General features: G+C 53.0%; 2 protein-coding genes across 2 annotated transcripts in view; both read right to left on the bottom strand.

The window, feature by feature from the left end:
* OSGIN1 (oxidative stress induced growth inhibitor 1) overlaps positions 1-2,195 on the bottom strand; it is a 59,252-nt gene extending 57,057 nt beyond the window's left edge. The window contains exon 1 of the mRNA XM_027119153.1: positions 2,099-2,195. The gene's annotated coding sequence lies outside the window, so the exon portion shown is untranslated. The remainder of the gene's footprint in view (positions 1-2,098) is intronic.
* Positions 1-15,289, bottom strand: part of MLYCD (malonyl-CoA decarboxylase) — a 16,610-nt gene extending 1,321 nt beyond the window's left edge. The window contains exons 1-4 of the mRNA XM_027119154.1: positions 14,709-15,289; positions 5,999-6,111; positions 4,971-5,127; positions 2,099-2,251 (exon numbers count right to left, since the gene is read on the bottom strand). Of these exons, the coding sequence (XP_026974955.1) occupies positions 2,099-2,251; positions 4,971-5,127; positions 5,999-6,111; positions 14,709-15,248 (963 nt within the window). The 5' untranslated portion in view covers positions 15,249-15,289. The remainder of the gene's footprint in view (positions 1-2,098; positions 2,252-4,970; positions 5,128-5,998; positions 6,112-14,708) is intronic.
* Between the last annotated feature and the right edge of the window lie 485 nt (positions 15,290-15,774).

Raw genomic sequence — 15,774 nt, forward strand, 5'->3', positions numbered from 1 at the left:
ACACACACACACACACACACACACACACACACACACACACACACACACACACACACACACACACACACACACAATTCAGCAGGTGAGTCACGGATTCAGAAACACCTCCTCAGTTCTCGCTTACGTATCATTAACCTCCGTGTGCTGCTGTGTGGTTTACAAAGTGATATTTGCTGCGCACGAATCTTCTTCCTTCAAGGAACAGTTATTAAGGATCTGATGTGTGCCAGGTCCTGGAGGCAACCTGAGTCCCCAGGACAAGCCTTTACTGTGGGGTCTCCAATCTGCACCGCTATCCACAACGGCAAGTTGGGGGACCTGCCTGAAATTGGAGGGGTGGGCTGCTACGATGTGGGGTGCTGTCTTCTGACTACAGGTCTTGTCTTTCTAGCCCACCAGGCCCCTCCCATGGACTTTGCTGCCGCCACAGAACCTGGTTTGGTGCTTGGCACACAAGTACCCAGTGACTGTCTTCTGTTTGTTGAATGAATAACTGATCGCTCAACTAATATAGCACAGTGGGTGCAGAGGATGGGATAGAAGGGGAAGTAACGGTTATGTCTCCACATCAGATAACACGGTTCAATCACTGTTGTTCAAATTACAGAGAGATCGCAATGATCATTTCGAAGAACTCAGTATCTTCCAATTAAAAATGTAATATATGCTCACTATAGAATAAATTTTTTTAAATTTAGGACGGAAGCAAAGAAACCACCACACTCTCCAGGTCTGATAGAGTATAACTCCTGGTCTTTCTCTAGGCAACTTTTGCAAGGGCAAGACAGTTATTTTATATCCTCATCCTGCTTTGTGCATTTATATCATGAGCGCTTTCTCACTGTCACTCAAAATTCAGAACCGTAACTTTAGCGACAGAACAATATTAAAAGATAAAACGATCCCATGACTTTTCCTAACCCTGTTCTTTTCACTGGGCATTTAAGGTGCCTCCTCCATAAACCTCCACGAACACCTCTGTGGAGGAAGGGCTGCCCTTCCCTCCAGATTTCTCAGGTGACTTTCCGGCTCCCAGCCCAGACGTGGAGAAGAGGTCAGCAGCAGGATGGCTCCTGGGCTGCCTGATTGAGAAACAGAATCTGCTGTATCACCCAGACCCTGGAGCCTGCCCCTCCTCTGACTGCCTTTCTGCCTCACACCAGCCCTGCTACCCGCCCACCCTCGCCCCAAGCATTAGCACCTTCAGCAAAGAAGCAGGAAATAAAAGAAGAAACTCAGAGTAATCAGATGTGCTTCTTATCGCCTCTGGGGAAAAAGTGGCAGGGAGTGATTCTAACGAAGCTGATACCCAACTGAATCCCAAGTTCTCAGACTTAAAACTGTGAATTTAACACGAAGCACGCAAATATTTAAATTCCACCCTATTGGTCATTCTCTGAGGAAGAGCTTCTGCAGCAGCTGTCTGTGTTGAAACCACCAGAAGCGGAGAGTGCTGCTGTCAGCGCCAATTAGTCATGATCTAATTATTTTACCTAAAAATTAGATTCTGCACATTAGAGTTCACTCCAGCCCCTCGTGAGACAGTTTTAAAAAGCCCAAACCCAGCGTGGACCTGAACATTTCTGTGTTGACCAGGGCAACCAAGAGAAGGCAATTATAAAAAAAAAAACCAGGTGCCAGTGCATTTACCCTCCAACTGCCCGGTCGAAGTCGAACCTCGATGCTCCCTCCCGGGCCACGAATGGGCGAGGGTGGGTAGGGAGCTTGGCACGGCCAGGACTGGACAGTGGGAGCGAAGGGGGCCCTGCTGGCGACTATGCCGGGACAGCACGTGCCCATCAGGAGCTGCCCCGCCAGCCAGGGTGCAGGGTCCCCTGCAGAAGCCGCCGCCCCCAGGACGCATCTGGATTTGTGGCCCATGAGAAGCCGGCCTTTTCCTCGGCACCACTTCCACCCCCTGACGAGTCTCGGGGCTCCTAGGAAGTGCCGAGGGGCACCTGGCACTCTTCCACCCCTCCTGATCGCTCCGGCCCAACAGCTTCACCCTGTCCGCAGAGATGAGGGCAGAAGTGCTGGGCCATCCCAAGGCGGGGACACCGACAGCGGTGCGGCGGGGTCAGGGTCGAGTCTCGCTCACCTGCAGCTCCTTCACCACCCGCTTGATGAGGAAGGCGCCCAGCTCCACGCCCTGCAGCCCCTGCTGGGTCAGGCTCAGAGAGTATAGGACGGCTGTGGTGATCTTGTCCCGCTCCTCTGTCTCCGACGTGGGACTCTCCTTCACTATGATGGTCTGGAAAACATAAAGGACAGTGACGGGCAGCTGTGGACGCACCCGCCTCGCCCTCACCCCTCCTGGGGGTCCCTCGACCCAAGGACCAGACTCTAGAGGCAAGCACCCTGCTCTGAGACCTCTCTGGAGGCGGCAGTGGTCTCACAACTTCCCTGGCTGTTTGCTCAATGTTGTATCATTTCTACCACTTTGAAATTCTCCCACAAGCTTCGCTGAATCACAACTGATGTCCCCGAGGTCTCTCTCAGGGGAGGTCTCTCTCTCTGTGCAATCTGCTGCCCTGCGACACCCCCAGACAGCACGCCAGCCCTCTGCCAAGGCCACGGGGCCCACTTCCTGCGGCTCCTGTGCGCAGGCTGCCCACTGCGTCCTGCAGGCGTCCCTCCTCCCCTCTGAATCCTAGTTGCTTACATTTCCCAGTAAGCCGGATGCGGTCCTACCTAAGTTTTCTTTCAGGAAGTGTACCTTTTTATGCTTTTCCTATGTACCTTTTTGGTTTTCTGTCACGTCCTTATATTTCCACAGTGAAACCACACGCCCGCACAGACACGTACGAGAAGCGATCTACGAATCAGCATGACTCGTACCGGGAGGTCCCTTAGCCAAGTCCGACTTGATCTGCTCTGAGATGTGAGTGCGGGGCGTTCTGAGCTTTAATACCCTGAGGGCCACGACAGTAGTGGTGGAGCCCTTGCAGTTGGCGTGGACACAGGCCTGCCAGCCTGCTTCTGAAGGACACGCTTATGCTGCTCTAAACTCCTACCAGCTACCCTGGATGCTTGGAGTAGGGGAGTCTGGCCCAGAGTCCAGGCTGAGGTCTGGAGCCCACAGACTTCCTTAAATTGCCAATGGGACGCGTGGGTCTGCGCGTACCCCCCTCGGGAGAAACATCCTCAGCTCTCATCCCCTTCAGACGCTCGGAGGGTCTTTTCTGTGACTCCTGGGAAGCCATGAACCGTCACCATAAGGAAAGTTGGGCGGATGGTGACGCAGAGGCCGTGACATCCGGGGCCCCACCAGCCTCTCCTGCACCGGCAGCTGCTGGAGGAGCTCTCCTCCCATCATTCCTCATCTTGTTGGATCACCTCCTTTGTTTTTCAAGAAGTCTGTAGGTTATCTCGTGGTTCTGGACTCAAAATTTGTCTCCAGCAAATCTTTTTTTTTAAGTTTTCAAAAAAAACCCCCAAAACCCAAACAAATGAACCTTTCTTTGATTATATGAATGAGATATGCATAATATCAAAGAGGCAAGAAATAAATGCATGAAGAAAAAATCACAAATCACTCCAGAACTGAACACCCAGTCCTACTGTTTACGTTTTGGGGAGCGCCTCTCCAGGTCGGTCTCACTGGCCCCAGGCAGGTACACACATAAGCACATGTGCATACAAAACCACGTACACACGCGGCTCTCATGTATGTGTCCGGATGCGCGAGTCTCCTCACACGGAAGGCACCTGCCCTCAGGGCTGGGATCCCGGCCCTCCACCGGCCCCACTTCTTCCATCATCCTGGGCAAAGCTCTCCCCTAGCCTCGGAGTCCCCATGTCTAAGGTGAGGACAGTAACGGTAACAAGCCTGAGTCACAGGGCGCTGTGAGCAGTCACACAGGAGGGCGCGCCGCGGGCGGGCAGGGATTCACGCGACGCAGAAGGTCACACCAGGTGGGCTAGGCTGGAACCCGAATCCAGTCAATAGTAAGTCAAGGTTGACGTGGCAGGTCAAAAGTACAAAGCTAAATCCACACTTAAGCCCACACGTGGGACCGCAGGGTGTGTGAGGACAGGCCAGACGCACATGCCGTCGCTCCCTACAGCAGCCTCTCCCGGTGGGCACTTGGGTTATCACTCCCACCTCCAGACGATGCTGCAGGGGGCAACCGCCCAAACTCTCAGCTCTGAGCCTCTCCTGGGATAAATTCCTGAGAGTGGAATTTTTAGGTCAAAAGGAACACACGTTTTACATTTTAATAGTTATTACCAAACTGCCCCCAGGGAGGCCGTGATAACTTCTAGTGCGTCATCACAGTGCAGGCGCCTCCAAACAAGCATCCTACGGAAACGTCTCCCTGCTGACGAGTCCTCCGCCCTCCGATGCCAGGAGACGCTGCCCAGCGCCCACCTGACGTCTGCCATCACCTCTCAGCCTCCGAACAGGCCATTCCGACCCCGAAGCCACAGTGACCCAGGTGTGCCCACTTCCCCTCAACGGACCTGCTCTGCAGCCCCAGCCCCTGCCCACCATGGGCCTCCGGACTGAGTGTTTCAGACACTCCCCAACGCCTCGAGGAGAAGCCCAGATTGCTCTGGGGGGGAATCACCACGCCGGGCAGAGCGCTGGGCCCGCGTCAGGCATGCAGCCCAGCCGACTTTCCAATTTCTCAATCGGCTGTCTTTTGAAACTACCCACAGGCACTTAGATGCTGAAGAGTTGATCCCCGTGCCCCTGCACCTGTACCCCCCTCATCCATAACAGCCTGGACCACGTCTCAACCCAAGGTCCACACACCCTGGCAAAAGCTTGCCCCGTCCCATCACTGCCCACACACTGCCCGTCTCCACTCTGTGGCTGCAGATCTGGAGCCTGTATCTAGCTAATGCAAAGATCCACAAAGGCCGAAAAGCAATTTATTTTCAAAAAGGGGAGAAAACTAAGTTAACAGAAAACTTAAGGCACCCTGGGCCGTCTGCCCCGTCCTGAATCGACCGCGCACAGGTACCTGGATGCTGCTGGAGATCTCACTGGTCAGGGCCACGTGCAAAATGATCAGGGGCTCCCCCGGGGTCGAGCAGTGAGAGAAGAAGTAACACCTTCTGTAGGGCCCCACGCGCCGTTTCATGTCCGCCCAGTTTTTAACGGGATGCACAGCCTCAGCCCTGACGAGAACGTGATGAAAGGGCAAGACAAAAGTACAGATCACAAGTTAAAGAGCCGCGGGGCTGATTCCTACTCGTTCTATTCACTCAAGTCAAAGCAGTCCTTTAAATACAGCTTCAGCGGACTCTGCGGGAAATTCAAAGATCATCTTAGCGCGAAACAGCACTGACTGAGAGGAAGCACAACTGGTGACCGTTTTACACACAAAACTGTGCTCTCATCCCCGGTCTTAAGACTCGTTTGCCAGGCCCCGGGGGAGCAGGTATGTGGCAGATTTCAACACAGAGACCTGACCAGATGCCTGTCACCGGACATCCTACGTCTCTTGCTTCCCCCGAATCTCCGCAGTTTGAAGTCCGCGCTGCCTGAGGACACGCATCGCCTGGCTGCTTCCATGTGTCCGGCGACCTCGGCCACCGCTGTTTTGTTTCAACATGCGACGTGGCAGCATGCTACTGTCGGCCAGCCTGCATTTTACCGTGTCCGGGGGAAGGTGGGAATCACGCACTATACTGTGAATTTGGAGATTTTATCCAAGGGAGACATTTTCACAGCTGGTGAGACAGACGGTTTTTGAGTTACTAATGCCAATGCTTGGGTCCAGTGAACCCGGGCAGCTCTGATCATGGGGTTGCTGGGGAGACGCGGGGCTGAGGGCTGACCGAGACCCCAAGCGCAGGTTCACCGGCACGAGGACCAGCTTCCACCTGTGCCCCTTCCTCCTCCGTGGTCTCGGCATCACCTGGTAGGACAGCCACCTTTGTGGATCCTGTGTTTGGGTTTTACCAGGCTTGGAACAAAACGTACACGGGAATGGAGACTGGCTTTCCGCTGAACCGTAAGAAAAGCGGAAACGTCATAAATACTTACTCACTGATTTTCTGCAGCATTTCGCACGGTGAACGCCAGGTGACCCGCTCCAGGTTCAGGAACCCGGAAGAAAACCATTCTGAGAACATGCTTTTCAGCACCCCGTTCATTTCCTGAAATGGAGAGGGGGGAGCGCTGGCCTTCCGAGGGAAAGACGTCCAGCCCATCCCCGCATCGCTGCCAGCACAGGGAATTCGACACCAAAACCTGATACAAAAGAGGAGTGGGCAGGATGAGGCTGTTCTGAGGCAGCTCCACCGGGCTCTGCTCTCGGCCACGACAGACCGAACTCAGCTCTACGTCTTCCCTCCCTCCTTCCACCTGTAAGACACCTGGGTTCCATCTGAGCTAAGTTGCCCAAATCAAATAAAGTGTGCCGATACATTCGCCGCCGTGAACACAGCTGCACACGTGATGTTAAGCTGACGCTGAACGGCGTCTCAGTGCAGGAAACTCCAACACCCTCTCAGGAACATTCTCTGGTTCACCAAAAACACCCTTTCTTGTTTCCCAAGAGAAACGAGGACCCCACATTTCGACAGCTCTAAGGTGTGTGTTTTCCTATTTTCACATCTTGGTGGGCAGGACACCTTGTTCAAATGATGGCGGGTCACGGTTTAATCGGCAGCATTTTTTCCCCCCTGAGTGGGCCGTAGAATAATAGTGTGCCGGGCAATCCATGCATTTAGAATTGATGACATTATTCTAATTTCACTTACTTGTATTTATTCTACTTCCCAAAATGATTTGAGTCAACTTTACCATCAGAGATACATTCGCACTGAAACTTTTCAAGCAAGAATAGAACAAGAGGTAAGGAAAGGAGAGGACACAATGCAGGGGCAGAACCATCCCAGTTCAGTCTGTGGTGACTGCTGCCCATGTAATAGTGGTAAGCTTCGTGACAGCCAGAGCGGAGGGGACGTCCAGGGCGAGAGACAAGGCTGTTGTTCCTCAATGGCTGCGTCCCTTTTTCCCAAATCGACAGAAGCTTCACTTTTTACCTGGGCACGTGACTCTTCAGGATAAAGTCTGCACTGCCGCTAGGGCTAATCATGAGACTGAGTTCTGGCTTCTCAGATGTAAGCAGAGGTATCCTGCAGCAGCTTCCGGGAACCTTGGAAGATGGCAGGAGCAGCAAAGGGCTGCTTTTCTCTTTGTCCTTCCCACTGCAGGGAAGAGATGTCCTACCATCTTTTTCTTTGTCCTCCCCACTGCAGGTCGGAAGGCGATGTGATGGCTAGAGCTGGAGCAGCCCTCTTGGGCCATGAGGTAACTTTGGGGATGAGGTTTTCAGGGAAGAGCAACAAACAGAAGCCTGGGTCAACTGAGGGCACCGCAGAGTCAGCCCTGGGCTGCCTACCTCCAGACTTCTTCATGAAAGACAAACTTCTCTTATTCAAACCACTGCTGTTTTGAGTCTCTGTTAGTTATAGATGAACTGCATACTAACAGATACACTGCATATTATTATTGAATAACAGCAAACATCTCAGTATGTCTGGTACAGAACTGACCTTATGAATCCCTGTATAAGAATTGCAAAGACCATGACGGATAACACCAGTAAAACTGTACACAAGCTATGAAACTGTTATAGGGCCATTTCACATTTTAATCTCTGGTAAAAGGTCAAAGGACTCAGAGCCTTGTCACTTGAGGATAAGTTGCAGGCATGGGGGTGGGTGGCTCAGAAAGGGTTTCAGGATGAAGCGAGGTCCATCTTCAAACACTGAAGGCCTCGGGCACACAAGAGGCCCCATGGGGGCAAGGAGAGGGAGCATGTCCAGGACCGACAGGGGGAAGGCACAGTCAGACTCCATGTAAAGAAGAGCTTCTGAGGAGCTAGGGCTGCCCACAGAGGTCCTCCTGGGAGACAGCGGCCCTCCCCACGGGACGAGATGAGCACAGGGTGGGCAAGAACACGGTGGAGATGTTTTAGAAAGGATTTCCACGTCGACAGGCGACTGGACCATGTGATCTCTGTAATTCCTCGTAACTCTTTTTTTTTTTTTTTTTTAAGAGACGGGGTCTCGCTATGTTGCCCAGGCTGGAGCGCAGTGGCTATTCACAGGCGCAATCCCACTACTGATCAGCACGGGAGTTTTGACCTGCTCCGTTTCCGACCTGGGCCGGTTCACTCCTCCTTAGGCAACCTGGTGGTCCCCCGCTCCCGGGAGGTCACCATATCGATGCCAAACTTAGTGCGGACACCCGATCGGCATAGCGCACTACAGCCCAGAACTCCTGGGCTCAAGCGATCCTCCTGCCTCAGCCTCCCGAGCAGCTGGGACTACAGGCGCGCGCCACTGCGCCCGGCCCTCGTAACTCTTTATCCCATGGTCTAGTCTCCTCTACTGGCCTCTCAGCTCTGTAAGGGCAGAGGTCATTTCTGATTTAGTCCTCTGGTTCTCAAAGCCATCAGTGGGGTCCTCCATGTGGAAGATGATTTAACAGATTGATGGCAAATGAAAAAGAGAAGACAAACTGGAAAACAGTGACCAGGAAGTAGCAGGAAGGGAGGAGAAGGGATGGCTCACCAGGCAACACAGAACGGCTCCTTATAAAACTGTATTTCCTGCACTGACTACAGTGGTTCTCAGTCTTCCTGGGGTCCTCATACACTCTTGCACCTGTGCTAAAAACTGGGGACACTCTCCCCAGAAAAATGCAAACGCATTAATAAAACTCTGCACACAGCTTCCTGGGGTTCATGGAGCCCTTTGAAACTCAGTTCCCAACCAGGTTCCCCAGGTTGGGAACCTCTGCACTGAAAGGTTAGGAACGGACCAGCCGAGTTCCATGTAGGATGTACATGGAACTCTATGGCATCTCTATGAGACGCACAATAGGAACAAGTTGGAAAAATCTGCCTTCGGCATTCATTCAGTATTGATTATGAAAGGAACGGTCTGGCTGACGGAAGCGCCTCTTCTACAAGTCCCTTCGTTCTATTCTGGGCTACTGACAGCTATAACGTGGGACACTGGACACGAGATCCGGGAATCTAGGTTAAAGGTTACACATCTCCACCGCCCAGTGCTAACAGGGCCGCAGCTGTTCAGGCTGGAATTAGGTGCCGAGGGCAGCAAGGCTACCCGATCTCAGACAGCAGGAGGCAGAGGAATCGTGTATGCGTCACGCTCAGTGATTGAGAAATCATTTATCAGCGACCCAGGACTCAAAAATATAACTGCTGGGACAACGTTCCCATCTACAAATGAGTTCATCTCTTAGTCTAGCTAAGTGCAGAATTTAGTAGAACCACGAGGACCACCAGGTTAACTTCAAAACAGGACAAGACACCAGAGAAGGTTTACAACAAACCGTGGTGCGGCTGGGCGCTGCAGTGGTGGCGTGGGGACCCTGCCTGATACGAGTGTGGTCCCTTCTCCAGTGTTCCGCCCGGGCTTCTGTTAAGATTCCCACAGGTCTCACCGTCATTTCTACATTCAAATCGCCCATCGTTTCCTAAATGCCAGCTCCCTTCTGCTGCCCACAAATATCTCACGGTGCCCAGACCCTCTCTTAGAATGGGAGTCCCCTCGGCTTCACTGGGGATTGTATCTGTAAGAGACTGAACTCTTCAACCCCAAAGGGCTTTTGGAAATAACTCTGAAGAAAAACAAAAAGCCTGTAAACTGCACACACAAGAAGCACGCGCCTGCCCGCACACCGTGTACCCCGCTCAGGAGCTGGACACACAACCGCAAGTTCACGGGGCGTCTCGTTGAGGAGGGCAACTGACGGGTGGATTGGATTCACACCTCAGAGCCCAAAGCCCACACTTCGCCGCCTCGGGAAAGAACACGCAAACCCGGACTTGCAGCCACATGTCCAGGCATCATAATAAGCCTCTCACCTCACTTGGAACCTCAACAGAGAAGAAGAGCATTTTTAACAGAAAGAGCATTTGGTCTTGTAAGCAAAGGGACCGCTTCTTTTCCTGTGTGATTGAGCTGCTTTGTGGATTTGGTATTACCCACCCCTGCCCAACACTGGATGACCGATTTACTGTTCTATTTCCTAAGATTAAAACTCGGGGTGGGGGGCAGGGGTCCTGCGATCAGAGAATTCAAGGACATTGACAAGTCCCTTTTCTACAAATTCCTTAATTATGAAAACAACTAAAATCCCTTTCTTGGGGTAAACCCATTAAGATCAACTCACTTATTACAATCCAAGAGTTGCTACAAAGTGGCGTCAGAGGGACGGACCATCGCAGTAGAGACTTGGGATGAATCAAGAAGTCCCAGGCTGGCCTCCAAGACACTTAGGCTTCTAACGACCTTTTAATTGATGGGCAGCAACGTCCATCCTCTCTGCAGCTGATCTGCTATCTTGAAAACCACAGCAGACATCTGACGTCTGCTGGGCTGTAAAAACTTTCTACACAGCACTTGCATCTTCCCAGCAAATAGACTTGATACCAACTCTGAATTTCCTATCAGGAAGGATTAAGAATAAGAAGAGAAACCTCACCGAATTTAAAATACCCAAGAAAAGAGACCTACCCCTGCCGGGCCTTCCGCCTTGGGCTGCACGCTGGGCTCCACTCAAACAGAAGCGTCAGCCTCTGGATTCTTCCCGTATTTCCAATAATCACAGCCCTCGGTCAGAGACCAAGATCTTGACAAACTGTCCTCATTCATAACTGTGTTTTTAGCCAAGCCCCGCAGTATTTCTAGAAGAGAAGCAGGCTGACCTTGGGCAGACTGACCACTATCGCCTCAGCAGCAGAGCTGGTTGGCCCAGGACAGTTAAGGGACGTGGCTACGATCACCTAAAATCACGCTTCAAACCAGCATAACTGGGGCCTTCCTTCCCCACCTGGTGCATCTTCTGCTGTACCCACTGTTCTGTATGAGATGCCCAGTCAGCATCCCTTTGGGCCTCACACATGCCAGTTATTCTAAGGATGCCTCTGTGCTCACGAGATTCAGCAAACAAGAAGTTGTGAGGAGAAGCAGGGCACTGAGTCCAGTCCAGGGCAATGCCCAGGCCTGAGCCCACAGCAGCTCTCGTCCACCTGACATCAGCTGGCAGCTCCAAGGTCAGCAAGGGCAAGGGGAGAAGCACACCTGTGTGATGGGGTGCCGTGTGCACAGCAAGGGGTGCTCAGGTCTGCTACTCCCTGCCTCCTGGGCGTCCCGCAGCATCCTAGGCTCCTGCGCTGAAGCTCGAGGGCCAAGCTGCTGGTGGTTTCCAACTGGATTCCTACAAGCGAAAAGCTCTAGCCTTTTAACCCACCTCTTTAACTTGGCTGCAAAATCCAGAATGAAACAAACACGGAATCAAGATGGCCCACACACACGTTAAGTGATTCTGGTGATTAATTAGAGTATCAGATCCCAGTGACGATTTCTATGGGTTAAAAAAAAGTCAACTCTGAAAGTTTTGAATGATAGGGATAAAAAACCATTTACGTAGCCACAAAGAGCAAGGGGAAGGGGAGCGACAGATTTAGCTGCTAGCGGTTAGAGGCACTCAGGCTAAGGGCAGGATTTCTAGGTAGAGAAACGCAAGAGATGTGACGGAGCCACCTGAAAAGGCTTCTGCACCCAGCGTGTCCAGACCGTGCGCAGAGGCCAAGGTCAGTCTAGGGTCACTCACCCTCTGCTTGAGACATATCTTGATTCCACGTGACTTTGTGCCTTTCGGTTGGTGATGTTTTTCCCTTACGTGTGTGGACGGCCTTGGCTATAAAACAAGGGAACCCTGAACGTCTGAGGACATGGTGTTGCTGGCAGCTCTGGATCTCCCTGGGGCCAGCTCCTCTCCCACAAGTCTAGTCTCAGGGTCACAGCTTTGAGCTCTGATGATGTCCCTTCTCAACCTCATAACCAAGAGTCTTCTCTTGTATGTGGGGAAGAGTAAGGAAACGAGTCCAGTTATGTCTCACAGAATCAGATGTGACATCAGGAATCCCCCAGGAGGGCGGTCCCAACGTCTGCTAGGATGTCTCTCTCTCTCTCTCTCTCTCTCTCTCTCAGCCACACGGAAACCTTCCCTGGCCTCCAGGTTCCTTTCCAGGCTCAGACCTCTGAATGGAGCAGTCTGACCTCAGGACGAATGGGAGTGGTTAGCTGCTGGCTTCGCCAGATGGCAGGGCACCCGGGAGTCTATCTCACGCTTCATTCATCATTTTGCTACACAAGACGAAGGTCCCAGTTTTCAAGGAGCTGATCATCCACTTGCGGGGGAAAAATACATTTCAAACAACAGATTCTGTGGTTAATGTATCAAATCCAACTGAGTGGTACAATGACGTATCTATGAAGCTCAGAACCGGGTGAGGCCACCCTGAGCTGGAGCACCTGGAAAAGCCTAGCAAACGAGCTGGGAGTGCAGGCGGCTCTTTTTCTAACAGGAATCACGCAGCGGCGCGGGTTCAGGAACGTTCCATCCAGGAGCCAGCTTGGCTGGAGAGGAGGGTCCGTGGAGGGGAGCGAGTAACGCTGGGGGAGTGGGAATGCGCAGGATGGCTGGTGGGCAGCAAAAATGCCAAAGGAAAGACACCGAATGCCATCCTCCTGGCCACGGAAGGTTTGATGATTTTTCGACAGAAGAGCAGAGACTGACCTGAGGTTTCAGAACAAGGTGTGTGCTGAGGTTGCTGATAAGATGGAAGCTTACACAAAGTCTTGGAAAGATAAACACAGTCACAACTAGAGAATATTAAACTCCTGAGTCAGTGAAAGTAAATAAAACAAAGCCATTCATCAGCTGGGTTGTCTTACCTTCCCTTCAGTTTTATAGAAAAAGGCAAATCTAAAAGAATAAGCCCATTTTCGATCTAGTTAGGTTGTCAGCTAAGAGAGCTGGGGTGCCATGATGAAGTACACACCGTGGAGCGTGGAGACGGGGCTTGGGGGGAGGCGCTCTTACCAGCTCTGTGCTCTGGGCGCTGCACTGGGCCTCGACAAGCTTTAATCACCTCATCTGTCAAACAGTCACCACATCTTGCTGAGGATGAAATGAGCAAGTGCGTGAAAGGCACTCACACATACCGTGCCCGCCCCTAACTCTTCCCATACTAGAAGGGAAGCTTCTGGACCAAGTGATCTCAGAGCCTGAGCACGCCTGGTACCATACAGACAGCCGATGAATGGCTGAATGGATGGGTGGAGAGTTCCATCTGGGGACAGGTCACCTACCCAAAAGACATCCTACCTTGGATGAGGTAGACAGACATCCTACCTAATTCTCAAGCCTCCTATGCAATGAGAATTAAGTTTCAGAAGGCTTTCAGGAGCACCTGTCTCCGCTTCAAGGAGGAAAAAAAAAAAAGGTCTGCTTGGATTGCAGACGAAACCCAAGCCTCTCTTGGGAGGAACCAGATGGGTATGCACACAGTGTGTGGAACACAAGGTCTCAGCCATTCAGATGGGGATTTAGTTGGGAACATGGTCGATTCAACACACTGGGATTCCAGGACTGATGTGGTGCCAATGCAATAAACATCTGAGGTTCTCAGCCTGTGACTCTTACAGCTGAAGGCTCACTGGTCCTAGGTAACACTTAGCATTGCAGATTAGCCAGCTATTATGAGCAATCAAATCATAGCTACTGTTATCATCCTGAGATTAACCCTATCCTAACTACACACAATTTTATGCGTGTCGGGCTCCGTAGCCAAGAAAGATACGAAGGTTTCTGATAGACACCATAACTCACATAACATGATGAGGATATAAAGTGCAGAGCAAAGAACCTGGGAAATGTGGGTGTGGGTGGATGATCAGAGACATGCTTATTTGCTCTGAGGGCCTGGTCAAGTCATGTGACCTCACATGAGAGGTCGACATGTGGAGACACGCTTACCACCTCCCCAAGAGTGAGGCAATGAACGTAAAAACCGTTACGCCAGTGTGAAGAGTTCTTAAAGGAATCGTTCAACTGTTCGATTCTTTTTAAAGCCAACTGCACCTACTAACCTTCTGAATGCCAGAACATTTACAGCATTTTTGGTTTACTAAAAGAGTGAGTTAGTGGTCCCACCGTATTTCACATCGATAGTAATAAAAGGACTATATTCAACTATCAGCCACCTTTCAAGTCATCATTATTTAAATCTTGATCTATTTATTTGCATCTAACCTGAGCTCACTGTGGTAAACGCCTGATTTCCTCAAGAAGTCAACTTAGAATCCTATTTTAGGGCTGAACTCAGGAAGGTAAAAATACCCTGGTCACAGTTATGAGGCAGAGAGAAAATAGAAGGCATCCAGACTCCTAGACGGTGGCGACCTCGAGTTCTAGTCACCTTTGTACGTTTCACAGGACTTTTTAGGACAAGGGCTTACACAGTGGGTCCTGCGACTAACTTTTACTGACCCCATCCAGGTCTTCAGAAAGTTACCGGATGCTCGGTTCGGTCCGCATTCAAGTGTACCACATGGACGAAACCTCTCAGGTAAAAGAATGAAAAAGAGATTTTATGGAGCACGCTCATCAGGAACGAGGCGTGACAGTCACCTTGAAAGTACGCGAGGGCCGAGTTTCTATAAGACGAGCGAGGTGAGCCTAGAGGGAGGCAAGGACTGGGAAAGCGTGGGAAGGAAGGGGACAGGGTTCGGGGGCTCTGACTCGGGGCGAAGTGTGCGCGGCTCCAGGCAGGGGAAGGTGGAATGCTTGGGGCTTGAAGGGCGGGTGAGGACGACATGGGGAGAGCCGCCAAGGGTCGGGGGCGGCCCGGGCGGGGCCTTACCCGGACGTGCGGTCCCTCCATCAGCTTGAGGGCCTGAGCCTCGAGCAGGTCGGCCCGCAGCTGCACCAGGAAGCGCACGCCGCCGTCCAGCTTGCTGATGTGGTGGAAGAGGCTGCGGTAGCGCGGCTCCAGCGCGTAGCGCAGCCGGTCCTCTGCCTGCAGGAGCACGGCCGCCTCCCGCGGCTGCTGGAGCAGCTGGAGCACGGCAGCGCTCTGCTCGGCCACCTGGCCGTGGTCCACGCCGAAGCCCCGCGCCAGGCGGCCCAGCAGCTCGGCACGCTCGGCCGCCTCTGCCAGGCCGCCGTAGAAGCTCACGAAGTCCGCGCACTGGTTCTCCGCCGGCGCCGGCGTCTTCTCGCGCAGCCCGTAGGCCGGCATCGCGGGCACCGCACGGTGCAGCAGCTCGTCCATGGCCCGCTCCAGGGCGCCGGCCGCCGCCGCCCGTCCGCTCGACAGCCGGGGTCCGGGCGGCCGCAGGGGGAGCCGCAGCCAGAGGAAGAGGAGGCGCCCAGCCGACACGGTCGGCCGAAGGACTGGCATGGCGCAAGGATACAGCTGCCTGAGGAACGCCAACGCCGCCGCCGCCGCCGCGCTTCCGGCTTCCGGCACGCGCCAGTCCGGTTGCCCCAGCCCGGGGGACGGGCGGGGCGGCGACCAATCGGAGGGCGGAGCGACGGGGGCGGGGCGGAGGGCGGCGCGAGGCCAAGTGTGGCCAAAGGTAAGCCGGCAGGCGACCAATCGGAGGGCCAAGCGACGGCGCGGGTGGCGACTTCAGGGCAGGCCTCTGCCCTGTCATCTAGCCACCCAAAGTCACCGCCTCAGTCCCTCTCCTCTAGGGCCGAGCTCTCCAGCCCCAAGGAACATCACGGTCACCTAAGGAACCTGTTACGCACGCAGATTCCTGGCCCTACTCTGGAGATTCTGATCCAGTGTGTCTGGGGAGGAGCGGAGCAATCTGCGTGCCTACGAAGTATTCGTGGTGGTAATTCTCTGGCAAGGTAGGCTTTGTCTTGGCCCCTGCCTAGGCGCTCTCACTTACCCAGATGACCCCCCAGAGCTAGGCTTC

Source organism: Aethalodelphis obliquidens, unplaced genomic scaffold, assembly GCF_003676395.1.
Source record: "Aethalodelphis obliquidens isolate GAN/ISIS:26980383/991018 unplaced genomic scaffold, ASM367639v1 scaffold20, whole genome shotgun sequence".
NCBI classification, from domain to species: Eukaryota; Metazoa; Chordata; class Mammalia; order Artiodactyla; family Delphinidae; genus Aethalodelphis; species Aethalodelphis obliquidens.